At 39.7% G+C, this 20056-nt stretch overlaps 1 protein-coding gene across 4 annotated transcripts in view; it reads right to left on the bottom strand.

Annotated features, from left to right (window-relative positions):
- Window positions 1-20056, bottom strand: part of TNC (tenascin C) — a 116724-nt gene that overhangs the window by 44477 nt on the left and 52191 nt on the right. For all 4 annotated transcript variants that reach the window (XM_069073823.1, XM_069073825.1, XM_069073826.1 and 1 more), the window contains exons 7-14: window positions 19032-19301; window positions 18593-18778; window positions 17279-17368; window positions 15708-15971; window positions 3239-3511; window positions 2476-2733; window positions 1513-1785; window positions 456-728 (exon numbers count right to left, since the gene is read on the bottom strand). In XM_069073823.1, coding sequence (XP_068929924.1) covers window positions 456-728; window positions 1513-1785; window positions 2476-2733; window positions 3239-3511; window positions 15708-15971; window positions 17279-17368; window positions 18593-18778; window positions 19032-19301 — 1887 coding nt within the window. The remainder of the gene's footprint in view (window positions 1-455; window positions 729-1512; window positions 1786-2475; window positions 2734-3238; window positions 3512-15707; window positions 15972-17278; window positions 17369-18592; window positions 18779-19031; window positions 19302-20056) is intronic.

Here is a 20056-nt window from a genome sequence, read left to right as displayed (position 1 = left end):
AGAAATACTATTACTGCTACTACTGCTACTGCTACTACTACTACTACTGCTACTACTACTAGCAACAGCAATAGCTAACATTTAGCTAGCACTTTGCAATTATTATCTCATTTGATCCTTACCATGACCCTGGGAGGTAGATGCTATTATTATCCCCATTTTACAGATGAGGAAGCTGAAGTGAGCAGAGGTTAATTGACTGGCCCAGGGTCACAAAGTTAGTGAGTGTCTGAGGCCGGATTTGAACTTGTTCTTCCTAACTCCAGGTCTGCCACCTGGATTCCCCAGCGAGTTTTAAGAGAATGCTTATGAACATGCATCATCTGGAGAATACTCTGTTCCAAGGCCAAAGGAAACCTCTAAACCATTTCAGGTTTATTGCTTTCTTGAAAGAGAGAGAAATCTACCTCTTTAAGGAGGTATTACCCAAGTCTGAGGAATTTAAAAGGAAATACCTGTAGAGGTGTCAGCAGAAAGGGGCTCAGTGTGATAGCCTCCCATCACACCAGTGATGGTGATTTTGTAAGGGGTGGCTGGCTTGAGCCCTGTCACTTCCAGAGAGTTCAGTACACTAGCCACTGTGAGATTGTGCATTTCTTCAGGGTGATTAACTTCTTGCACCCAAATGACAAAGTTCTCGTAAGGCCCATTCGCTGCAATCCAATTGAGTGTGAAGGCATTCCAGGTATTTTCTGAAACTGTTAAGCTTCTGAGCTTAGGTGCCTCCTCTAAATAAGGACAGAGAGCTAGTTAGTTACTCAAATTTGAAAAGTCATTGAAAGGCACTAGAGCATGGTCTACTAGGGGCCATTTTTTCCTGCATGAAGAATAGTCTGTTTCTGTTTTTGAAATACTCTTAAAGGAACATATTATAAACATGAAAGCAAAAATGTCAGTATTTAAATGTTAAATTATATCTGCTGTTATGAAATACTGGGGAATAAATGCAACATGGAATTTAAACCAGAAAAAACCCCAACACCTAATGATTGGGTGCATTTTAAAAGATCACAGGATCCATTTGACCTCAACTTCTCTTTTAAAGTTAGTTCTGTGACTTCAAATAAGCAGTTGACACTAGGCAGTAGATAAGACTTTACATTTGCAGGGGAAGACTGAGATTTCTCTTTCAGAAAAATTAAAATAGTTATGGTGCAATAGAATATGACTCTTTAAGTTCACCGACTAATTAGAATTTTCTTTGGGAGAGAGTTTTGGATTCTCTTTGGGAAGATGAATAAGTTTCCCAAAGGTGCTGGTAGGAAACTTAAAGGAAAACACCAATACAAGAAAAAGTCATGAGATGGAAAGAGAGCAGGTAGAGATCCTAATTATCTGATGATTATGGAGAAGAGAAAGTTCCACCCCAAAGTTTGACTATGTTTTTGTTTCAAAGTGGAACCTTGAGGAAGGCCCTAAAACTATGGATGTCTCCCCCATCCATAGTTACAGACTGATTTGTAACTATATCATTGCAATGGGTAACTCTGAGAGCAGGACACTTTTTGGTACCTGTGGTGGCTTCAGCTGAAAGGGGTTCAGTGGTATAGTTCCTGCTCACGCCATTCAAGGTAATAGTGTAAGAGGTTTCAGCCTGGAGGCCATGAACATCAACAGACTGAAGTTTGCCAGATACTGTGAGATTCTGGGTCTCCTCCAAATTGTTAGCCTCCTGCACCTTAATGACAAAGATCTCATAGGCCCCATCAGCTGCAGTCCAGTTGATTTTGAGGGAATCCCAGCTAACCTTGGCCACTGTGAGGTTCCCCAGCTCTGGAACCTCTTCTGAAGAAGGACAGAGAGTTATTGAGTTAATGAAATGGCAAATCCACACAAGCCCAAGGATTCAAGTGAGACGGGGCACTGGTTTTTTCTAAGGATAAATGAGTCTGCTTCTTTTGTGCTGATCCTCAACATACAATCGTCAGCAAGATTTGAATAGTCTGTAAATGCTGGCATTAAAAAAAGATCCTGCTTTCTTAACAACAATTGGAATTGAAAGACTTGTATAATTTGCTTGCAACTCCCATTCTGGGTAGATAAATAGTGCAGACTTTGGTGTTTTTGTTGCTTAGGTCTCACCTCCCTGCTCTTAGAACCCCCTGAAGGCTTTTTCCTTAAATTAGAAATTGTCTTAAAGTCTTTGCATAGCCTGAGCCTCTCCCCTTTGAGAATGATCTTGAGTCATGCCTTGGAGGAGAAAGCTACCTCATTTTTGAAGAGGAGGAGAACATATGTAATTTTATAATAAGTTGATGGTAATTATGACTCTATCCCAAATTCTCCAAGTAAGAGCATATTAGAAAGGGGAGAAAAAGCAGGGACACTGAAGGTAGCTCAATGTTGAGCACAGCTCAAACACTGTGGAGCCCCATTGAGAGGACCTTTGAGGTCCACATAATCCCAAATCAGGAGTTGTCCTTTAAGAATAAAAGCAAAGAATGTTAAGTGGATTAGTGAGTGAGTCCTGGATACCTGTGGTGGCTTGAATAGAAAGAGGGTGTGTGCTAAAGCCCCGAATCACCCCATGGATGGTGACTCTGTAGAGGGTGGCAGGTGTGAGTCCAGTCACATGCACAGATCTCAATTCTCCTGGGATGGTAAGATTCTGGTTAGCCTCTTGCACCTGAATGACAAAGTTCTCATAGTCCCCATCTGTGGTGGTCCAGTTGAGTCTGAGGGAATCCCAGCTAACCTCTGTCACTGTTAGCTCTGCCAGTTTGGGAGTTTCTTCTGAAGAAAAACAGATAGTTAGCTTAGTGCTCAAATTGCAAACCAAAAGTGAACATGATCTGATCCATTCAAGGAGATAATTAATATTACATTCAGGGAAACACAATTCATTGCAATTGTTTTGTTTGCCTTTGGTGATAAACTTTTGTGTCATGGAAAGGAGTTTAGCAGTATAACAAGTTGGGTGAGGATTGAAATGAGCAATTGGTTTACTAGCTAGAGGGAATTACTCCTTATTGTGATCACGTGATCACAATAACTATAAATTATTACTATAACTCTATAAAAAAAAAGACAGTAAATTGTTGAGTGGTAAATGTTATCATTTCTGTAAGGGATGGGCGATTGGTGAAGAAGCCACGTTTCCAATGTTGGTCCCATGTGATGAACCTATCTGAGTTCTTAGATAGAACTTTAGATAGTTCTTAGATGGAAGTTGTCAGACTTTTACACTTGTCAAAAAAGAAAAGGACTAGGTAGGTTGGGTTGATAAGTAGAAAGGTACCTGTAGAGGTTTCAGCAGTAAGGGGACTTGTTCTGTAGGCCTGAATCACCCCATAGATGGTGATTCTATAGGGGGTGGAAGCTTGGAGGCCTGTGATATTCACAGCTCTCAGGCTGCCAGACACTGTGAAATTCTGAACCTCTTCCAACTTGTTAGCCTCCTGCACCTGAATGACAAAGCTGTCATAAGCCCCATCTGCCGCCATCCAGTTGAGTTTGAGGGCATCCCAGCTAACATCTGTCACGGCAAGGTTTCCAAACTCTGGTGCCTCCTCTGAAGATGGACAGAAAGTCAGGCAGTTAAATGATTAGCAAAGGCATCTTGAAGTAGAGAAATCAGAAAACTGAATACTGTGTTTACTTTTCCACATGAAACCATTTCATCTGTATGACTGAATTGATCAATCAAACCTAACTTTTCTGCCTATAAGTGTGATGTTTTTGTTTCTCTATGCCTTGTCCTGGTTAGAAAGTAGAAAGGGGGAAAGATTAGGTGAAACTGCAAATTTCAGGTTGGGAATATGAGGATTTGAATGCTTATTTCATTAGTGCTCATCATATCTTTATATGAGTGTTGAAAATTTAGAACATATTCTAGGCATAGCTCCCCTAAGACACAGTATCTCATTAAAATGCAAGTGATCCTAGATTTTAAAGCCAATGCCAAAGGAGCTCAAGCTTGGTGAAGTCCTCTCAAGCTAGAAAGTCTTAACTTTCTGACTCACAGAGGCATATCTGTTTCTTCAAGGACCAATCTTGAGAAAGACTGATTCCCAGAAGCTTAGCCACTAACTTATCAGGGATATTTTTGAGGCCATGGTAATTTATAGAGATCTCTAAAATGGCATAGGAGGGTTGCAATCTATATTACTGCAAGGAAAATAATAATAATAACTAATATTTACATAAAGCTTAGTATGTGCCAGGCACTGTGCTTTACAATTATTAGTAAATTTGATCCTCACAACAATCCTGGGAAGGAGGTACTATTGTACTGAGACAAGAAGAGGTTAAGTAACTTGCCCAAGAACACCCAGCTAGGTGTCTGAAGCTGGATTTAATGGTCAGCAGTTATATGACACTTTAAAGTTTTCATAGCCTTGTATATGTTATCTCATTTGATCCTCCCCACATCCCTGTGAGGTAGGTGTTATTATTCATGCCCTTTTTAGAGACAAGGAAACCAGCTGAAAGAGATTAAGTGATTTAGCCATAGCTACACAAATTAGTAAGTGGCTGAAACTGGACTTGAACTCAGGTCTTTGTAATTACAAGTCCAGTTCTCATAACCATTTCAACTCTTAGTGACTTCAGGAGTGCTGATCAAGAAATGATGAGTAAATCCTTTAAAGTTCAAGTATTATTAATATAAAACAGCAGAAGCTCTGGACTTTTCATGTTTTAACAAATGTCTTTTTCTCAGCTAAAACATTGTATCCTTCCTATTTTGCCAGAAATCCAGTCTATTATATTTTCTTCTATTTTTTGAAGTCACCAGACTTTTGAATCCCTTTCTTTTCCTTTCTGATCTCCCACAATGTCTCTATTTCATGCTGTCCTGTTTCCTGAGGATTTTATAAGTATCTGTGTTTCATACAAATTTACAAGAACTATGCCCAGCTTGGACCACTTGCTTCACATTGCCATTAAACTGAGGGCTCAGATGATACCACTAAACAAACTGAGGGAAGAAAGGGGACATTTTTTTGTGCCATAGAAAGGTCTCTTACTATCTTAAAATAGGGTCTTAGGCACAGAAAAGCAGCCTGTTGAGTTCATCTTAGTCTTAATGTTCCATTTTCATTTACCTGGGGAACACACAGGCAGGAAGTATCTTTGTAAGACCTCATTAACTCAGAATACACTAACAGAGTGATCATTTTCCCCAGACAGAGCTCAAGAGAGTGTGCCATCTATGAAAACTGGGCTTGCTAAGGAAATTTATAATGCAAAGAAGATTGGAGGGGAAGCCTTTAAATCATTCAAGAGACTATGTAAAAAATTAGACCACATTTTTTTCAGGCCCAACTTTTCTGCTAATTACAAATAAGTCTCATCCAATTCAATTCAATAAGCATTCATTAGGGGACAGCCTTCAACAAGTCAAAAACAAAACAAAACAAAACACTTTCAATTAAAGTGACTACTTTGAAAGAAGTAAAGCAACCTTTCCATATTTTTTAGTTCTGATTTTGTCTTAACTGGGGGCAAAAGGGATGGGTTGGGCAGAGGTCTTTGCAGTAGTTAGATGAGAATAGCCAACTCTTTATTACATTAGCTCTTTCTCTGCAGTGACATGCATGCTTAATATAGAAACATAATTCTACTCTCTCAAGTTTTTTCGCCTCTACCCTCCTTCCTTACCCCTAAAGTACACAATGCAGCTTAAAGTTAGCCCTCCACCAGTCTCTGTGCAGGAATGAACACTAATAAGAATAGCAGCATTTACATTGCATTTAATGTTTGCATTTTATGTACCTTATCCCATTAGATCCTCATAACAACCATTTGAGGTAGGTGCTATTATTATCCCCATTTTATAGGTGGGGAAACTGAGGCCATGAGACATTATGTGACTTGCCCAAGTCACACAGCTAGAAAGCGTCAGGCAGGATTCTGATCTCAGACTTTCTTGACTCCATGAGCAGCACTTCATCCACTACACCAACTGGAGGCACCATTATGAAATCCCCAGTATTAATGATGCCATTTAGTTTGAAAGGGAGAAAAGAAAAAAAGGATAGTGGTCTTTAAGCCTCCCTGGGGACCGCTGGAATGGGCAAACTCTATAGTTGCACAAACAGCAATGCTCACTTTATAAAATTCATAACATGAAGTATGTACTTTTGACTCTTGCCTCCATGTCTCTCTATGATCCTGAAGGTCCCTGGGTAAAATAAAAATCAGAGTAGGGATGGCTCCATGCAAAATTGTGAACCAACTAAACATGAGACCTCCTACCCTACCCTAATTTTAGTTTCCTCCTCATTCTCTTCCAATCCGACCCCTAACTAAACTTGATCTCAGGAGTGAGTCAAGACATGAATAATCAAGTGTGGAATAGAGGGAAGAACACTGGATTTGAAAGTCAGAAGAACTGGGTTTGAAACGAGATTTTGCTGGTTGCTGGCTCTTTGACTTCAGACAAGTCCCCTGAACTTCCTGGACTTCAGTTTCCTTATTTGGAAAATAAGGATGCTAGACCACATGATCTCTTAAGTCCCTACCTCATAGGTCTTCTAAAGCTAATGAATCATCCATATCTTTGTGTGAATTTAGGGTAAAGTTTCCTGGGGCAAGAGCCTGGTCATTTTTCTTTTTTTATCTTCCCTAGATCCCAGCAAAAGATATTGAGTGTAGTAGGTGCTTAATAAATGTTAGATGAGTGAAGTCAGTATGGTCTCTTTCCTGGCAGCATTTGCATTTTAAGACTTAGCTCTCAGTAATGGATTTGGTACCTGTTAAAGGAATTTTTCCTGTTTGAATAGATCTCTTTGTTACTAGGCGGGCAAAAATCTCTGTCCCTGAGGAGGAGATAAGTGGAGAAGTAAGGCAGGGAAGTCAGACATTTCTATTCCTGTGGACAATGTCTTTCTTACTGCCACTTTACTGTATCCTGATTGCCTCATGTAGTCATGCCCAAGTCTCCCTTTATGTGAATGAGTAGAGTATTAGGACTTACTCTCATGACATATACCATTCTACAGTAGCTACAGGATTTCGTGGGTATGGGCACTCTTGCCACCAGGGCATATCTCTCCCCATTCTTCTTAGTTTGTATAATGATTGATCATTTCCTTCCATAAATGCTCCAGAGTAGATCTACTCAATGTGCTAGAGGCTTTCCTTTGGTTATTTTGATATTCTGTGGTATCCATAAAATAACAAAAGCTTCCTTTTAGCATAAACGCTCTAGTTTTGCTAAGATTGTTCTGGTGAAGTGCAAGCTCTTAACAGATCTGACAAAGTTGAAAAGGTTTTGAGGGAACCATGTGGTTTGCCATTGTGATTCAATCAATGTTTGCTATTCAATAACTCTAAATTCATGATAGTAGCATGATTTCCTTAAAACTTGAAAACTTTTCTTTTTATATATAAATCAGTGGGAAGCAAAGAGAGACCTTGAGAAAGACTGATAGAGATATAGAGACATGAACAGGGAGAGAGTCAGAGGCAAATAGAGAGACAGGGGAGATAGATGGAAAGAAACAGATTGGGACCAACAGACAGGTACATAGAGACAAAGAAACTGAGACAAGAAAGGCAAAGAAATAGAGACAGACATAAAGAAATAGAGGCAACACAGAGAGAATTCAACAACTGCCCTAAGTGTACTGTGTAAGTATATGTTTAAATTCTATTCCTCTTATCCCTAAAAACTGAGACTTAAGTTTTTTGCCACATAGATTGTCTCAAAAAAAAACTCCAGATGGAAACCTCAAACAAACCTGACTTGTAAAATGAGGATATTGGACTATCTGATTTCCAGGCTCCCTTCCCTCTCTAAATCTTATGATTTTATATGATATATTAATATATAATACATTTTTATATAAACACATATAAAAATTTTATATATATATATATATAAAATGTATACACACACATATATGTATGCAGAATCCTTGACATTCAAAACAAACAAAAAAACTCAAGATACATATATTCTAAGAAGACAAAGACTGGAATAAGTATCTATTATAAAAAGTCATTTAGGGTTAGTGAGAATTGGAATTTGTCTGTTTCTTATGTCTGTCTGTCATTCTGTGCCTTGTCAGAAGTAGGTAATTTGTGCTTGGTAGTGACTTAATGGTTTGGAAACCACCCTATCATTGGCCTTCAGAAAAATTAAAAATGGTTGGATAACTCATCATGTGCTGGTCTGAAGAGCTTCATTATATAGCAGACATGGCTAAGAAGGTATAAGCCCATAGGATGAGGTACTGGAAGGGCTGATAGAGCAAATGACAGAGGAATGGGTGAAAGGTATAGAGGAGTAAATACAAGTGTAGTAAGATGAGACGAATAAGTAAAAAAAGAACCAAGAAGGAGCACAGAGATGGAGAGATGGCCAAATGGTTAATTTAAATAAAAGGGCAGACACCATTGAGGTAACTAACAGAGTGATGTCCAGCCCAATGATAATGAGCAACAGATAATATCCTGGACAGGGGAAAGACAAACAAGTCTAGGGCATCGACATTCCAATCATGAATCACATATCTGTGTGCCTCCTACCCTCTGGGCAAAATGTTTCTGTTGTGTTGTATGGTGCTTTGACAATGGACTGCTTGGCATTTCTCAATGAAAAGGGCCTTTCTTGGGTACTTTCCTGAAAGGTTTTTCTATAGTTTTGTATTACTTTATATTACAGGCAATATGAGTTGGGGTGAGAGGTCTAAGTTCTATGATGCTAGATTTGCCCTTTAGGGAATCTATAGTCTTAATAGAACCATTCTTTAGAACTCCCCCTTAATTGTGAGACCTGGTTTTCACTTCTCTTCCCTCACCAATGGCTGGCTGGCTGAGAAGAACCAGCTTTCTGTCAGCTAAAGAAAGGAAGGATTGCATTTCTGTACTATAAGGAGTGAAGAATTTGAAAGACACATGGGGACGTGGAAACACCTGTAGGAAATGAGGCAAAGTATAAGAAATAGAACCAGGAAAACAATATACACAATGACCTCAACAGTGTAAATGGAAAGAACAACAACATCAACAACTACAAAAGGAAAACTGATGTTAGGGAATGGAAATTCCCAAGATTGTCCTTGAAGGAGAGATAGGACAATGTACCAAGGCACCTCTCTCTTCTATGAAGAGTTGAGGGACTGCGATGTGGAACACCACCCATACTGTAAGACTTAATTAATGTATTGGCTAATTTCCTCCTCCTCTTTCTTGTTTAATTTTTTATTATAAGAAATGGCTCTCTGAGTGGGAAAGGGGGAGAGACATAGAAGGAATAAAGGTGATATTAAAAAAAGATATCAATAGATTTTTTTAAAAGAAAAAATCATAAAGACTATCGTAAATAAATAAATCTATCAAAAATAAAGAAAAAGAAAGAACACTTAAATCTGAGTTCATAATCCACTTCAGATACTTAATGCCTGTGTGAGTCTTGGTAAATCATTTAATCTCTTTTCTCAATTTCCTCATCTATAAAATTAGGGAGTTGGACTAAATGACTTCTGAGGTCTTTACCAACTTCAACTCTTTGATCCAATCATGCTATGATAGTATAAAAGGATCACTTTCAGTAGACAGTAATAGTGTACAGCAAGAGAGAGTTCTTGAGAATTCCCAAGGCCTACTAAAGTTCAGGGGGTAGATCAGACCACCTTGACTTCTTTTTCTTCTGAGACTGTGGAGGGTGGAGGTAGCATTGAGAAAATGAACTGGGAGATAGAATGACTTGCTAAAATTTTCAGTGAGAGTTTCAGTCTATTATTATTCCCTACTATTGGATCCAGCTCCAAAGAGAGTCAGAGGAATAATAGAGTTGAATAGTTTTGGTGGTCTGTACCACCGAATTAAATTAAATTAAAGGACATCCTTTAATCTTGGTATGGGCAAGGAAAAACTACCCTCACTCAATAAACTCAAGTGGCTCCCTATCATCTCTAGGATAACATATAAAATCCTCTGGTATTCAAAGTCCTTTATAACCTAATGCTGGCCCCTCTGCCTTTCTGGTTCTCTTCGATTTTATATCCCTGCTACCCAGAGATACTGGCCTGGCTCTGTGCTTTTCTCAGAACAAAACGCTCATGCCCCTCTAGGCATTACTGTAGTGGACAGCTCCTCCACATCCAGAATTCTCTCCCTTCTTACCTACCTACGCCTCTTGGCTTCCTTTGATTTCCTCCAAAGTCTCAGATAAAATTCTCCCTTTTACAAGATGTCTTTACTGATTCCCCTTAATTCTAGTGCTTTCCCTCTGAGGTCATTTCCAGTTTATCCTGTCTATAGCTTGTTTGCACATACATGTTTGCATGTTGTCTCCTCCATTAGATTATACGCTTCGTGAGAGCTTTTCTTCGCATCTCCAGTGTGTTTAGCACGGCGCCTAGCACACAGGAGGCATTTAATAAATATTTGTTGACTGACTGACTTTCTGTTGTGGTAATGGAGGCAGCCTATTGCAGTGCCCATGGAAATTGTTGGGAGGTCATGGCAGAATCATGTATCCAGAGGGTAGGTGCTGACAGTGTTTCTACTCATTATTCAGTGTTTCTACTGCTTTATTTGCAGATGTCATCCATTACTACCATCTTCCTCCAGCAAGGTTGATGTTATGCTTGTCAGAGAAGACTCCAGAATGTGAACAGTTCCTGGATAAGGAATATAGCTGAGCTCTGGGTATGACCTACCACCTTCATTGCCTCCATTGCTAGGAGACGAGTTAGTTGCATTGGTCTCTATTATAAGCTGTATTTGACATATTCAGAAATAAATATTGCACTTCCCTATACTTTAAATCCTTTAAGGTAGTTGAGAGTGATTTTGACAAGAAAGACATCATAGGGGGACAGGGTACATGGAAAACTTGAACTTGAGATGGCATGCTTTGTATGGGCACAGGCTGCCCTTCCTGCTTGGAATGCTCTCTCCCCTTGCCTCTGCCTATGGAAATCCCTAGGACACTTCAAAGCCCAGCTCCAGTGCTCCCTCCAACATGAGGTCTTTTGTGATCTCCTGTAGTTTTCAGTGTTTCCCACTCCATTTCCCTAGGTGGTATAATAGATAGGGTACTGGACTTGGAATTATGAAAATTCATCTTCCTGAGTTCAAATTCAGCCTCAGGCATTCAATAGCTGTGTGACCTTGGGCAAGTCACTTATCCCTGTTTGTCTCAGTTTCCTCATCTGTAAAATGAGTTGGAGAAGGAAATGGCAAACCACTTCAGTACTTTTGCAAGAAAACCCCAAAATGGGTTCTTGGAGAACTGGACATGGCTGAACAACGACAACAAACTCCATTTCCCTAATTTACTTTGCATTTGCTTTGTATCCATTTTATATTGACTTCTCAGTGCACACGTTATTTTCCCATAGTAGAATATTAGCTCCTTGAGGAGAGGAACTGTTTTGTCATTGCCCTTGGGTTTCCAGCACCTACCAGAGTGCCTGGCACACATCAGGTCCTTATTGAATGCTTGCTAAATTGAAAATGATCAGACATGCCCAGGTAAAGTGGTCCTTTGACCCATGCCCCCTTTGTCAGTTCACTATTGGTTTTAGAGATCAGGAAATTATCTAGAACAGACAGTCTTGAGGTAATTATTTCATCAAGCTAATAAAGCAATTCACAGTTACACAGACAAGTGTGTTATCTCTCAGCTTAGGAGTCTGCTACCTTAGAACATTGAAATCAGGAGAAATAATTCTTCTTTCGAGGTATTTATATTCAGCTACTGATTATTTACTTTTTTGGGATAAATATCTGAATCTTTTGCTGTTTTATCTTTTCCTACCTAATAATAATAATAATAACAATAATATTAACTTTTATATGGAGCTTAAAACCTTACAAAATTCTTTACATATACTCCATGTCTCCCCACAATAATCATGTGAAGTAGATAATATTATTATTATTATTGTCCCATTTTACAGCTGAGGAAACTTAGGCTCAATGAGATCAAATATTTTGCCCAAAATATTCCATCCGGGTGTGGAAGGAAGTAGAAGCAGGAAGGAAATTTGGGTCTTTTTTGGACTGCCAGTCTCTTAACTCTTTCTATGATTATTCCATGCTATCTTTATCCTTTCTCATCTTTTCCTTTTTCTTTCTTCACTTCCTTTTTCCTGCTCTCGACTAATCATTTTGTTGCTCCCTGCCCTTCTCATCCTTTTACCTGCATCCTCCTGTAAGCTTTTATAGGCCAGGGAAATACCTTCTTCTGCTTTTGTATCTGCTATAGCACCTTGCCTGTGTTCAAGGAATATTTATTGAATTCTGCACATATCTTGGTTATTCCTCTGAACACCTTAAGTCTACCAGCAAGGTGATGAGAGGCTCAGATCAGCACACACACCATGTCTCCTTTTCAGCAAGTCTGCTAAAAGGCCTGGCAGGAAATGGGGTTGGAACTATTGACTAAAATGGAATTGGGAGTTATCTGGAGGTTTCCATTATTCAGACTTAATAGAAAACTAAATCAGCTTTTTAATAGGTTTCCACATGGAAAAAGTGGATGCTGTGGGTTATTATTTTTTCTTCTCTCTTTTTTAGTCAGGTTCATTGATCAGTGAAATCATAGCCCAAATCTTTAGCAGTGTTCTCTGAAAGGGAGGGGAGACAGGGGGAACGGGGAGGTAGAAAAGGATTTTAGCCAAAACTTCTACTATACTCTAAATAATGGAAAGCTATCTGTTATAGCAAGCCCAAGTTTAAGAGGTCAAGTCGCTGAAAAATTATGGTCAGGAAGGAACATTCCAGATGTGAAAGGGACTTGAACTTTCTTCTGCCCTGAAGGATGATTAATTAATATATCAGAATAGACATCTTGATTCTTTTTAAACAAATAATGAGGAATTACTGTGTGAATAAAAGCATTATATTAAAATAGTGCCTTCAGGATTTTTTAAAGTTGGCTAAAAGTAAGAGTGCCAGTAGGAAATGAATACAGAGCGAGTTCAGGCATAGATCTTGTGTTCCTATTTAATAGACCTCTTCTGGCTCTGCGGAGGTCTGGGGTCTTCTCCGGTGAGGATGGAGAGTCTACGTGGCTTAGAGAGTCAGCGTTTATTAAACATCTGCTATGTGCCAGGCAATATTCTAAGCACTGCAGATGCAAAGAAAGGCATAAAACAGTCCCTGCTCTCAAGGATTTTATATCTACTGGGGGAAGGGGTAAGCAAAACAAACAAAAGAAACCTTCAACAACAAAGTATACACAAGCAATGGATTTAGGGGATAAATTGGGGGTGATCTCAGAGGAAGTCACTAATATTAAGGAGGATAGGGAAAGGGTTCTTGCAGAAGGTGCATTTTTAGCTGAGACTTTAAGGAAGCCAGGGAAGCTAGGAGACAGAGATAAGGAGGGAGAGTGTTCCAGGCATGGGGGACAGCCAGAGGAGACACTCAGAGCTGGAAGATGGAGTGTCTTGTGAAAGGAACAGTAAGGAGGCCAGTCACTGACTCAGAGTACATGGAGGAGAGTAAGGTGCATTAGATTAAGAAGGGAGTAAGGAGAGTAAGAAGACTGGAAAGGGAGTAAGGGACCAGGTGAGACAACAAGCTGTGTTATATTTAATTCTGAGCCCACAGAGACATGCATTCTTTCTCTCTCTCTCCCTCCCTCCATACTCCTCTCCCTTCTTTTCCTCTCTTCCTTTCTCTCCCCCGCCTGTTTCTCTCTCACTGTCTCTTTCATACACACACAGCAGTTGTCAAAATAAAAGAGGAAAATAAGAATAGAGATATGAGGGTGTGTGTGTATCTAATTGGGGGATTTCCCCTGCTTTAAATAAAGCTCAATGTCTCTGAGTTGAAGTCTTTCAATCTCTACTATGCTTAGATCATTCCCTGGCCTGGAAGGGACTTTCAAGACTATTGATTCATAGGACCAAAGATTTAGAGTTAGAAGAGGCCTCAGCGGACATCTAGTTCAAATGAAATTATGCATGTAAAGTGTTTTGCAGATCTCAAACATTCTATCAGCTTTAATCATCATTATTTTTTTTTATAGGTGAGGAAACTGAGGCCCAGGGAATGTGAGTGATTGATCCGAGGTCATATGGGCAGTAGGCCTCAGAGGTGAGTTTTTAACCCAAGTCCTCTGATTCCAAAGCCAATAAGAGAAGGTAAAGGAATCTAGCCCTGGCCCCCAAGGGCTGCAATGTGGACCTTGGTCCTCAGCCTCCAGAGCCTGTGATTCTTACTCCATTACTCTAAACTGTCTCTTCTTCATTATTCTTCTTAACTTATGAATGATCCTGGAGAAAGGTCTTGAAACTCCCACAGGCCAAACTATACTTAGAAAGCAATTCCAGATATTGCTCCCTAGATAAGTGAGTGGGACGCTAGCCCAAGACCGCTAAAAGACAACACATGTTCAGTGTAATTTACACAAATCTGTCAGTAGGCTTCTTCAGATTTAGCCACCTGCCCACTGCTTGTTTTCTGGTAATTCAAACCTTCTCCATCCTTTAAGAATACACTCAAGTTGCATCTTTTACAAGGAGCCTTCTCTTAGTTCATTCATCCACGCTAATTTTCTTCTATTGGATCATAGGATAAGAAAACATGGAATAGGGAAGGACCTCAGAGCTCATCTCACTAAAGCTGCCTTCCCTGTCCCTCGTTTTAGAGGTGAAGAAACTATGGAACAGACAGACAGAAAGGACTTGCTCAGTGTCATATAGGTACAAACAGGAGAGCTTAACTCTGAACCCAGATCTTCCTATGTCAAATCCAGTGCCCCTTCTACAATACCATGGTGTTTTGTTTTGTTTTGTTTTAAATTTCCTTAGCCTTATTAACATCAAATATTTTACCTTTGGCAAGGCACTGTCTTATGTTGTATTCAAGACATGATAAGTGTTGTATGTTTGTCTTGCTGCCTCAGTGGGGCTATGAATTGGAAGTCTAGGGACCAAATAACTAATTCATCAACTATTAGGCACCAGGCACTATCACACACCCCTTCTGCCACAGCCCTTAGTCCATCATTAAATTCACAGTAGGGTCTCAATAAGGCTAACCTGAATTAAGTTAAAAATGAAAACATGTTATCATTAAAACTTTGAAGATAGTGTTGTACTCTAACTTGGGAGGAGCATATGCATTCTCCATATAGAAATCGCTAGTCTCTGGTTTTCGTAATTTAATATGCTTCAATATTTTTGTAACTGATGAAATGTGTCAGCAATAGCAGGGAGTAGTGTGTTTCTGAAATGATTAGCTTAGAAAAAAATGACATCTTTTTAACCACTGAGGGAGGGATTAAAAGGAAAAGGCAGTTACAGAAGGCTTAGGACCATGTACATCTCTGTTATGATGATCCTGGAGAGAAGAAAGGAACCTGCAATGAGAACAGAGGCAGGAAAAAAGATATCCAAGGGACTATCACCAACCTCTTGGGCTTCCTTAAAAAGAGAGAGAGAGAATTTTAAAAAGCAATTAATATGTGGCTTCTGGGGAGAGGAAAGAAAAATTAGAAATCATTAACTAGAAACTTTTAAAAATTACACATTAAAAATATAAGATGAGGTAGCACATTTCCTGAGAAAGCAATGATTAATGTAAAGTGGTTCATTTAAACAGCTTTTTTTAAGGAAAGAAAATATATCAAGTTAAGGGCATGGAATATGAGTAGTTTGCTCTCAGAAGAGTTTCTATCATGGAGAAGAAAGAACTTTTCAAGTCCTCTTAATAAAATCGCCCTTCCTTGGGCTCTTGGAAATGGGAGAGAATTTGTGTGAATGGACGGGCTCCCACAGAACCCTGCAGTGACTTACTGGTGGAACCTTTTGCACGGGCTGGTTTGCTCTTGTGCCGTCCTTTTTCAGCCACGAGGTGGATGGCATACTCAGTGCCAGGATCCAGACCTCTCAAAACATAAGCGGTGGTATCTGCTGGCAACTGGACTTCCTTCTGCTGCCCTTTGGAAGAGCTATGAGTCAGGCGGTATTTGTCAAACTTGGCTAGAGGTCGTTTCCAGAGCAGGGGCAAAGTGGTTTCTGTAGGCTCTGAAATCTGAAGGTCCCTTGGGGCATCCATATCTGCAGGAGAGATGTGAGAGCACTGATCAAACCTTCTGCTATTGAGAAGCTGCTCTGGTTTGAATCTATTTGCCACACCACCCAGTGACTCCTCCCCCCAGTGTTCTCTGGATAGTACTTAAGCCGGTAGGGGAAATAGGAGAATCAGTCAATCAACCCCAAAATATTTATGTTTGTTTTTCAGTTGTGTGACTCTTCATGACCCCATTTGAGGTTTTCTTGGCAAAGATGCTGTAGTGGTTTGCCATTTCCTTCTCCAGCCAGCTCATTTTACAAATAAGGAACTGAGACAAACAGAGTTAATTGACTTGCCCAGGGTCATACAGCTAGTAAATATCTAAGGCCAGATTTGAACTTAACAAGATAACTCTTCTTGACTTCAGGCCTGGCACTTTACCCATTACACCACCTAGCTGGTCCAAAACATTCATTAAGTATATCCTATGTTTAAGGCACTGTGCTGACATTTGTTAAATGCTTATTATATTCTAGGAACTGTGCTGACATTTCTTAAGGTCCTACTAAGTGCTAATCACCTTGCTGACATTCCTTAAATGCCTGCTGAGCTCTAGTCATTGTGATCGGTGTCGGGCATACAAACACAAAAAATGAAAACAATTTCTACTTGCAATGAACTTCCATTCCTTTGGAGAAGGAATTGTCTTATTCAGAGTAAAGATTCACAGAGGAAAAAAATTAAGGGAACAAAGTTACTTAAACAGTCAGGAAATAGTCTACTTAGGGAAAGATTGTCATTTAAAAAGTAGAAAGAAACTGAATATAAATGTGAACTATCATATCATAGTAGAAAGAGTTCAACTGAAGTTTTGTTTTGAGATCTCCTAGGGGTGTGAAGGTGATCCTGTGCACTCAAAGGCTTTGCTAGTAGAGACAATCTTGGGCCGATCCTCCTAAATTGGGCTCTCTCTGCTGTCCAGGGGTCTTCCTTGCTAAGTGTGGAGCAGAGGGCAGGTTACCACATGATTTATTTTGGTGGAGGGCAGTGGTATATATAGTAAATTTTAAAATATATTTACTAAGATTTTGAGGGGATGGAATATATGTATCTGCAGAGGGAGTATTACAGGACCAGCAATTAATTACAAGATTTAGGTCTGAGTGCTGCCAGTATTCTGGATGCCAGGCCTTAGGAAAAACTCAGTTCCCTGAGAATATCTACTCACATGTAAATTAGGGATAATAATACCTTCATTAACTATGTCACAGAGTGGTGTGGAAGAAAGTGCTTACTAAACCCTAAAGGGCTATAGAAACATGTACTGGTTATTGTCACCAGCCCTCCTTACCTGTAGCAGCATTGATGGTAGCAGGATTGCTTTCCTTATCATCTTTCACTGCTGATACTCCAATGCCATATTCAGTTCCAGGTCTCAGACCTGAGAGAGAAAAGAGAGAGTTGTAAATCAGCCTGAGGTTAGAGAAAGCATTCAGAAAGAAATCCAAGGAGCCCTAAGCAGGTCCTGAGTCCACTGAGGTGTTATTTGCATGGCTAGTAGTGGCACAGACAGGAACTTGATGGTCATTCCAGAGATGGAAGGAACCTCAGGGAACTCCTAGTCTAATCTCACATTTGTAGATGAGGAAACTGAGGCCTAGGGAGATTATATGACTTGCCCAAGATCATGCAGGTATCTTTGACTCAGGTGGGATTTGAACTCCATTTCCTCTGACTCCAAGAGACAATGTTCTTTAAACAGCCCCACACTAAGGTGGAAATGCTTTGAGTTCCAGTTCAGTGACAGGCTGTGAGTCTACTCTAGAAGGACTGCCCTTGTTCTGGTGTCCTCACCAGAGGCTTCCCCACCAGGTGATGCATTTCTTTTTCTGAACGCAAATTATGCTCTAAGCATGGAGAGCATGTAGTCTACACCAGGGGTGAGGGCACCTTCACTAGGGCGATCACAGATCCTGGAGATTTAGTCATTTCCCAACATCTATGATAATTAAGAAATGTCTTAAATTCTGCTTTACAAAGTAAATGTACATCTTCTAAGCAAATAGTGGTACATGAATGGGATGGAATGGTACTGTGTGTAAGAAATGATGAATATGAACAACAGAGAAAAGAATCAGAAGACTTATATGAACTAATACATAGTAAAGTTAGCAGAACAAGGAAAACAATATACCCAATGACTATGACAATGCAAAATGGAGGAAAAAAAATCAAAACTGAATGCTGTGGCTATGCTGGGTTCTGAAGAAGAGAGATGGAATGAACCACCCTGCTTTGTATGCAGAGATGGGGGGCTATGGGTGTGGAACACTGCCTTGATTTTTGATTAGCTATGCTTTCCCCCACTCTTTTTAAAGTTCTTCGTTTTGAGGGATAGGTCACAGATTTATTGGGGAAGGATAGAAATGTTGGGTAATAAAGGTGAGTTTTAAAAAAATATAATACTTATTATGATTTATAGAGAAACCAGCCCCCAAGTGAGGTTTGAGTGATCTTAGTAATTTTGACTACTTAAATCTCAGGCAATGAGAGCCAACTGATTACCAAAATCATTTATCAAATGCCAAGGAATAAAGCAGCAAACAAAACATACTCCATCACTTTGCTCCTTGAGGTAGGCCCTCTATCAGGAAGCTGCTCTCACCTGTGAGTGTGGTTTTGGTTGTGGCCTGTTTGCTCTTGGGCACCTCAACCTCTGCATGATCTCCTCCAGAAATGGGGGCAAACTTGATCCGATAATTGTCAATATTAGCTTTGCCATTCTTCCATTCCAAGGTGATGCTATTATCAGTCTGGGAGATGCGTTTTAGATTCCGAGGGGCATCCAGACCTGGGAAGGGAAGGAATTCTGTTATCAAAATGTTACCTCTAAGAAGATAAAATCAGCAGACATTAATTTGACACCTGCTGTATTTAGTGTTGTGATAGATACAAGATTCAAAGAAACCATGGGCATTGCCTTCATGGAATTTACAATCTAGGCTTTCTCATTTTATCTTAGGGTAAGAAAATAATTGAGTGTTGCTAATAGAACCAGAAGTTCAAAGGTCCAATCTGCCATCATTGTAAGTGACTTCTGTTACCTGTTACAAAAGTTTCTTTGGCTGGGTTGCTTGACATATCTCCTCTTCGAGAGATAAGAGACACCTCATATTCTGTATCAGGTTTCAGGTTTCCAATGGAGTACTGGCTGTCATCATGAGTGAGATCAATGGTTGTTCTGTCACCTGGAACATCTTTGATACCATATGAGAGCTCGATGCCATCGATTTCAGCTAAAGGCTTAGACCAGCTGATTAGAGCAGTAGTGTCTGTGACATCCTTTACATCTATCTGGCTAGGAGCATCCAGACCTGAAGACACAGACAGAAATATGATTAAAGGGAATCAGCATCCAGGCATTATCAGCAGTGTAGAGACAGGGCATTTAAATCCATGAAGCCATTTAGCTGTCTAGAGGCTGATTCCTTTAAGGAAATTATACTTCATATATATATATATACATATTTATATTAAAATCATTAAATATACTTTGATGCCTCATCATGGGATGACCATGACCTTTGGCTGTTGAAGTCAATGTCAACATAGATTAACCTGCGATAGGTTCTACCATATTGGAACGAGTACCGGTAAGGCCCTGGTAACATATTGAGGTTCTTTTCTAAGGACTACCCTAGTACACATGGAGAGATGCATTAGCAATAGGTTTTGAACTGGTGATTGGGGGAGGGGAGGATATGGTTAATAGATAAAATGAAGAAAAATACAAAATGACCCTCCATCCAATGTGGCACCCCCATCCAATTCTACAGTGATTGGTGACAGAGTGGTAGCCAAGGGGATGAAGGTGTTAAGAATAACAGTTTTTAGACCTTCGATAAATTATAATTTGACTGTTAGAGACCTGATGCGTGAGATCCTTATCCAAGGACAAGCATTAGGCACACTGCTAGATTAGGTGAATTAACAGTCGGCATTCTTTTTGTTGTTTAGTAATTTGAGTTGTGTCCATCTCTTTGTGACCTCAGTTGGGGATTTTTTGGCTAAAAATTGGAGTGGTTTGCCATTTCCTTCTCCAGTTTACTTCATAGATGAGGATACTGAA

Source organism: Petaurus breviceps, unplaced genomic scaffold (genome assembly GCF_028583685.1).
Source record: "Petaurus breviceps papuanus isolate PSGF00001 unplaced genomic scaffold, PetGlider_PUasm1.0 90879, whole genome shotgun sequence".
Taxonomy (NCBI): Eukaryota; Metazoa; Chordata; class Mammalia; order Diprotodontia; family Petauridae; genus Petaurus; species Petaurus breviceps.
Note: the sequence above shows the minus strand (reverse complement) of the source record. Positions and strands in the feature narration are given on the sequence as shown.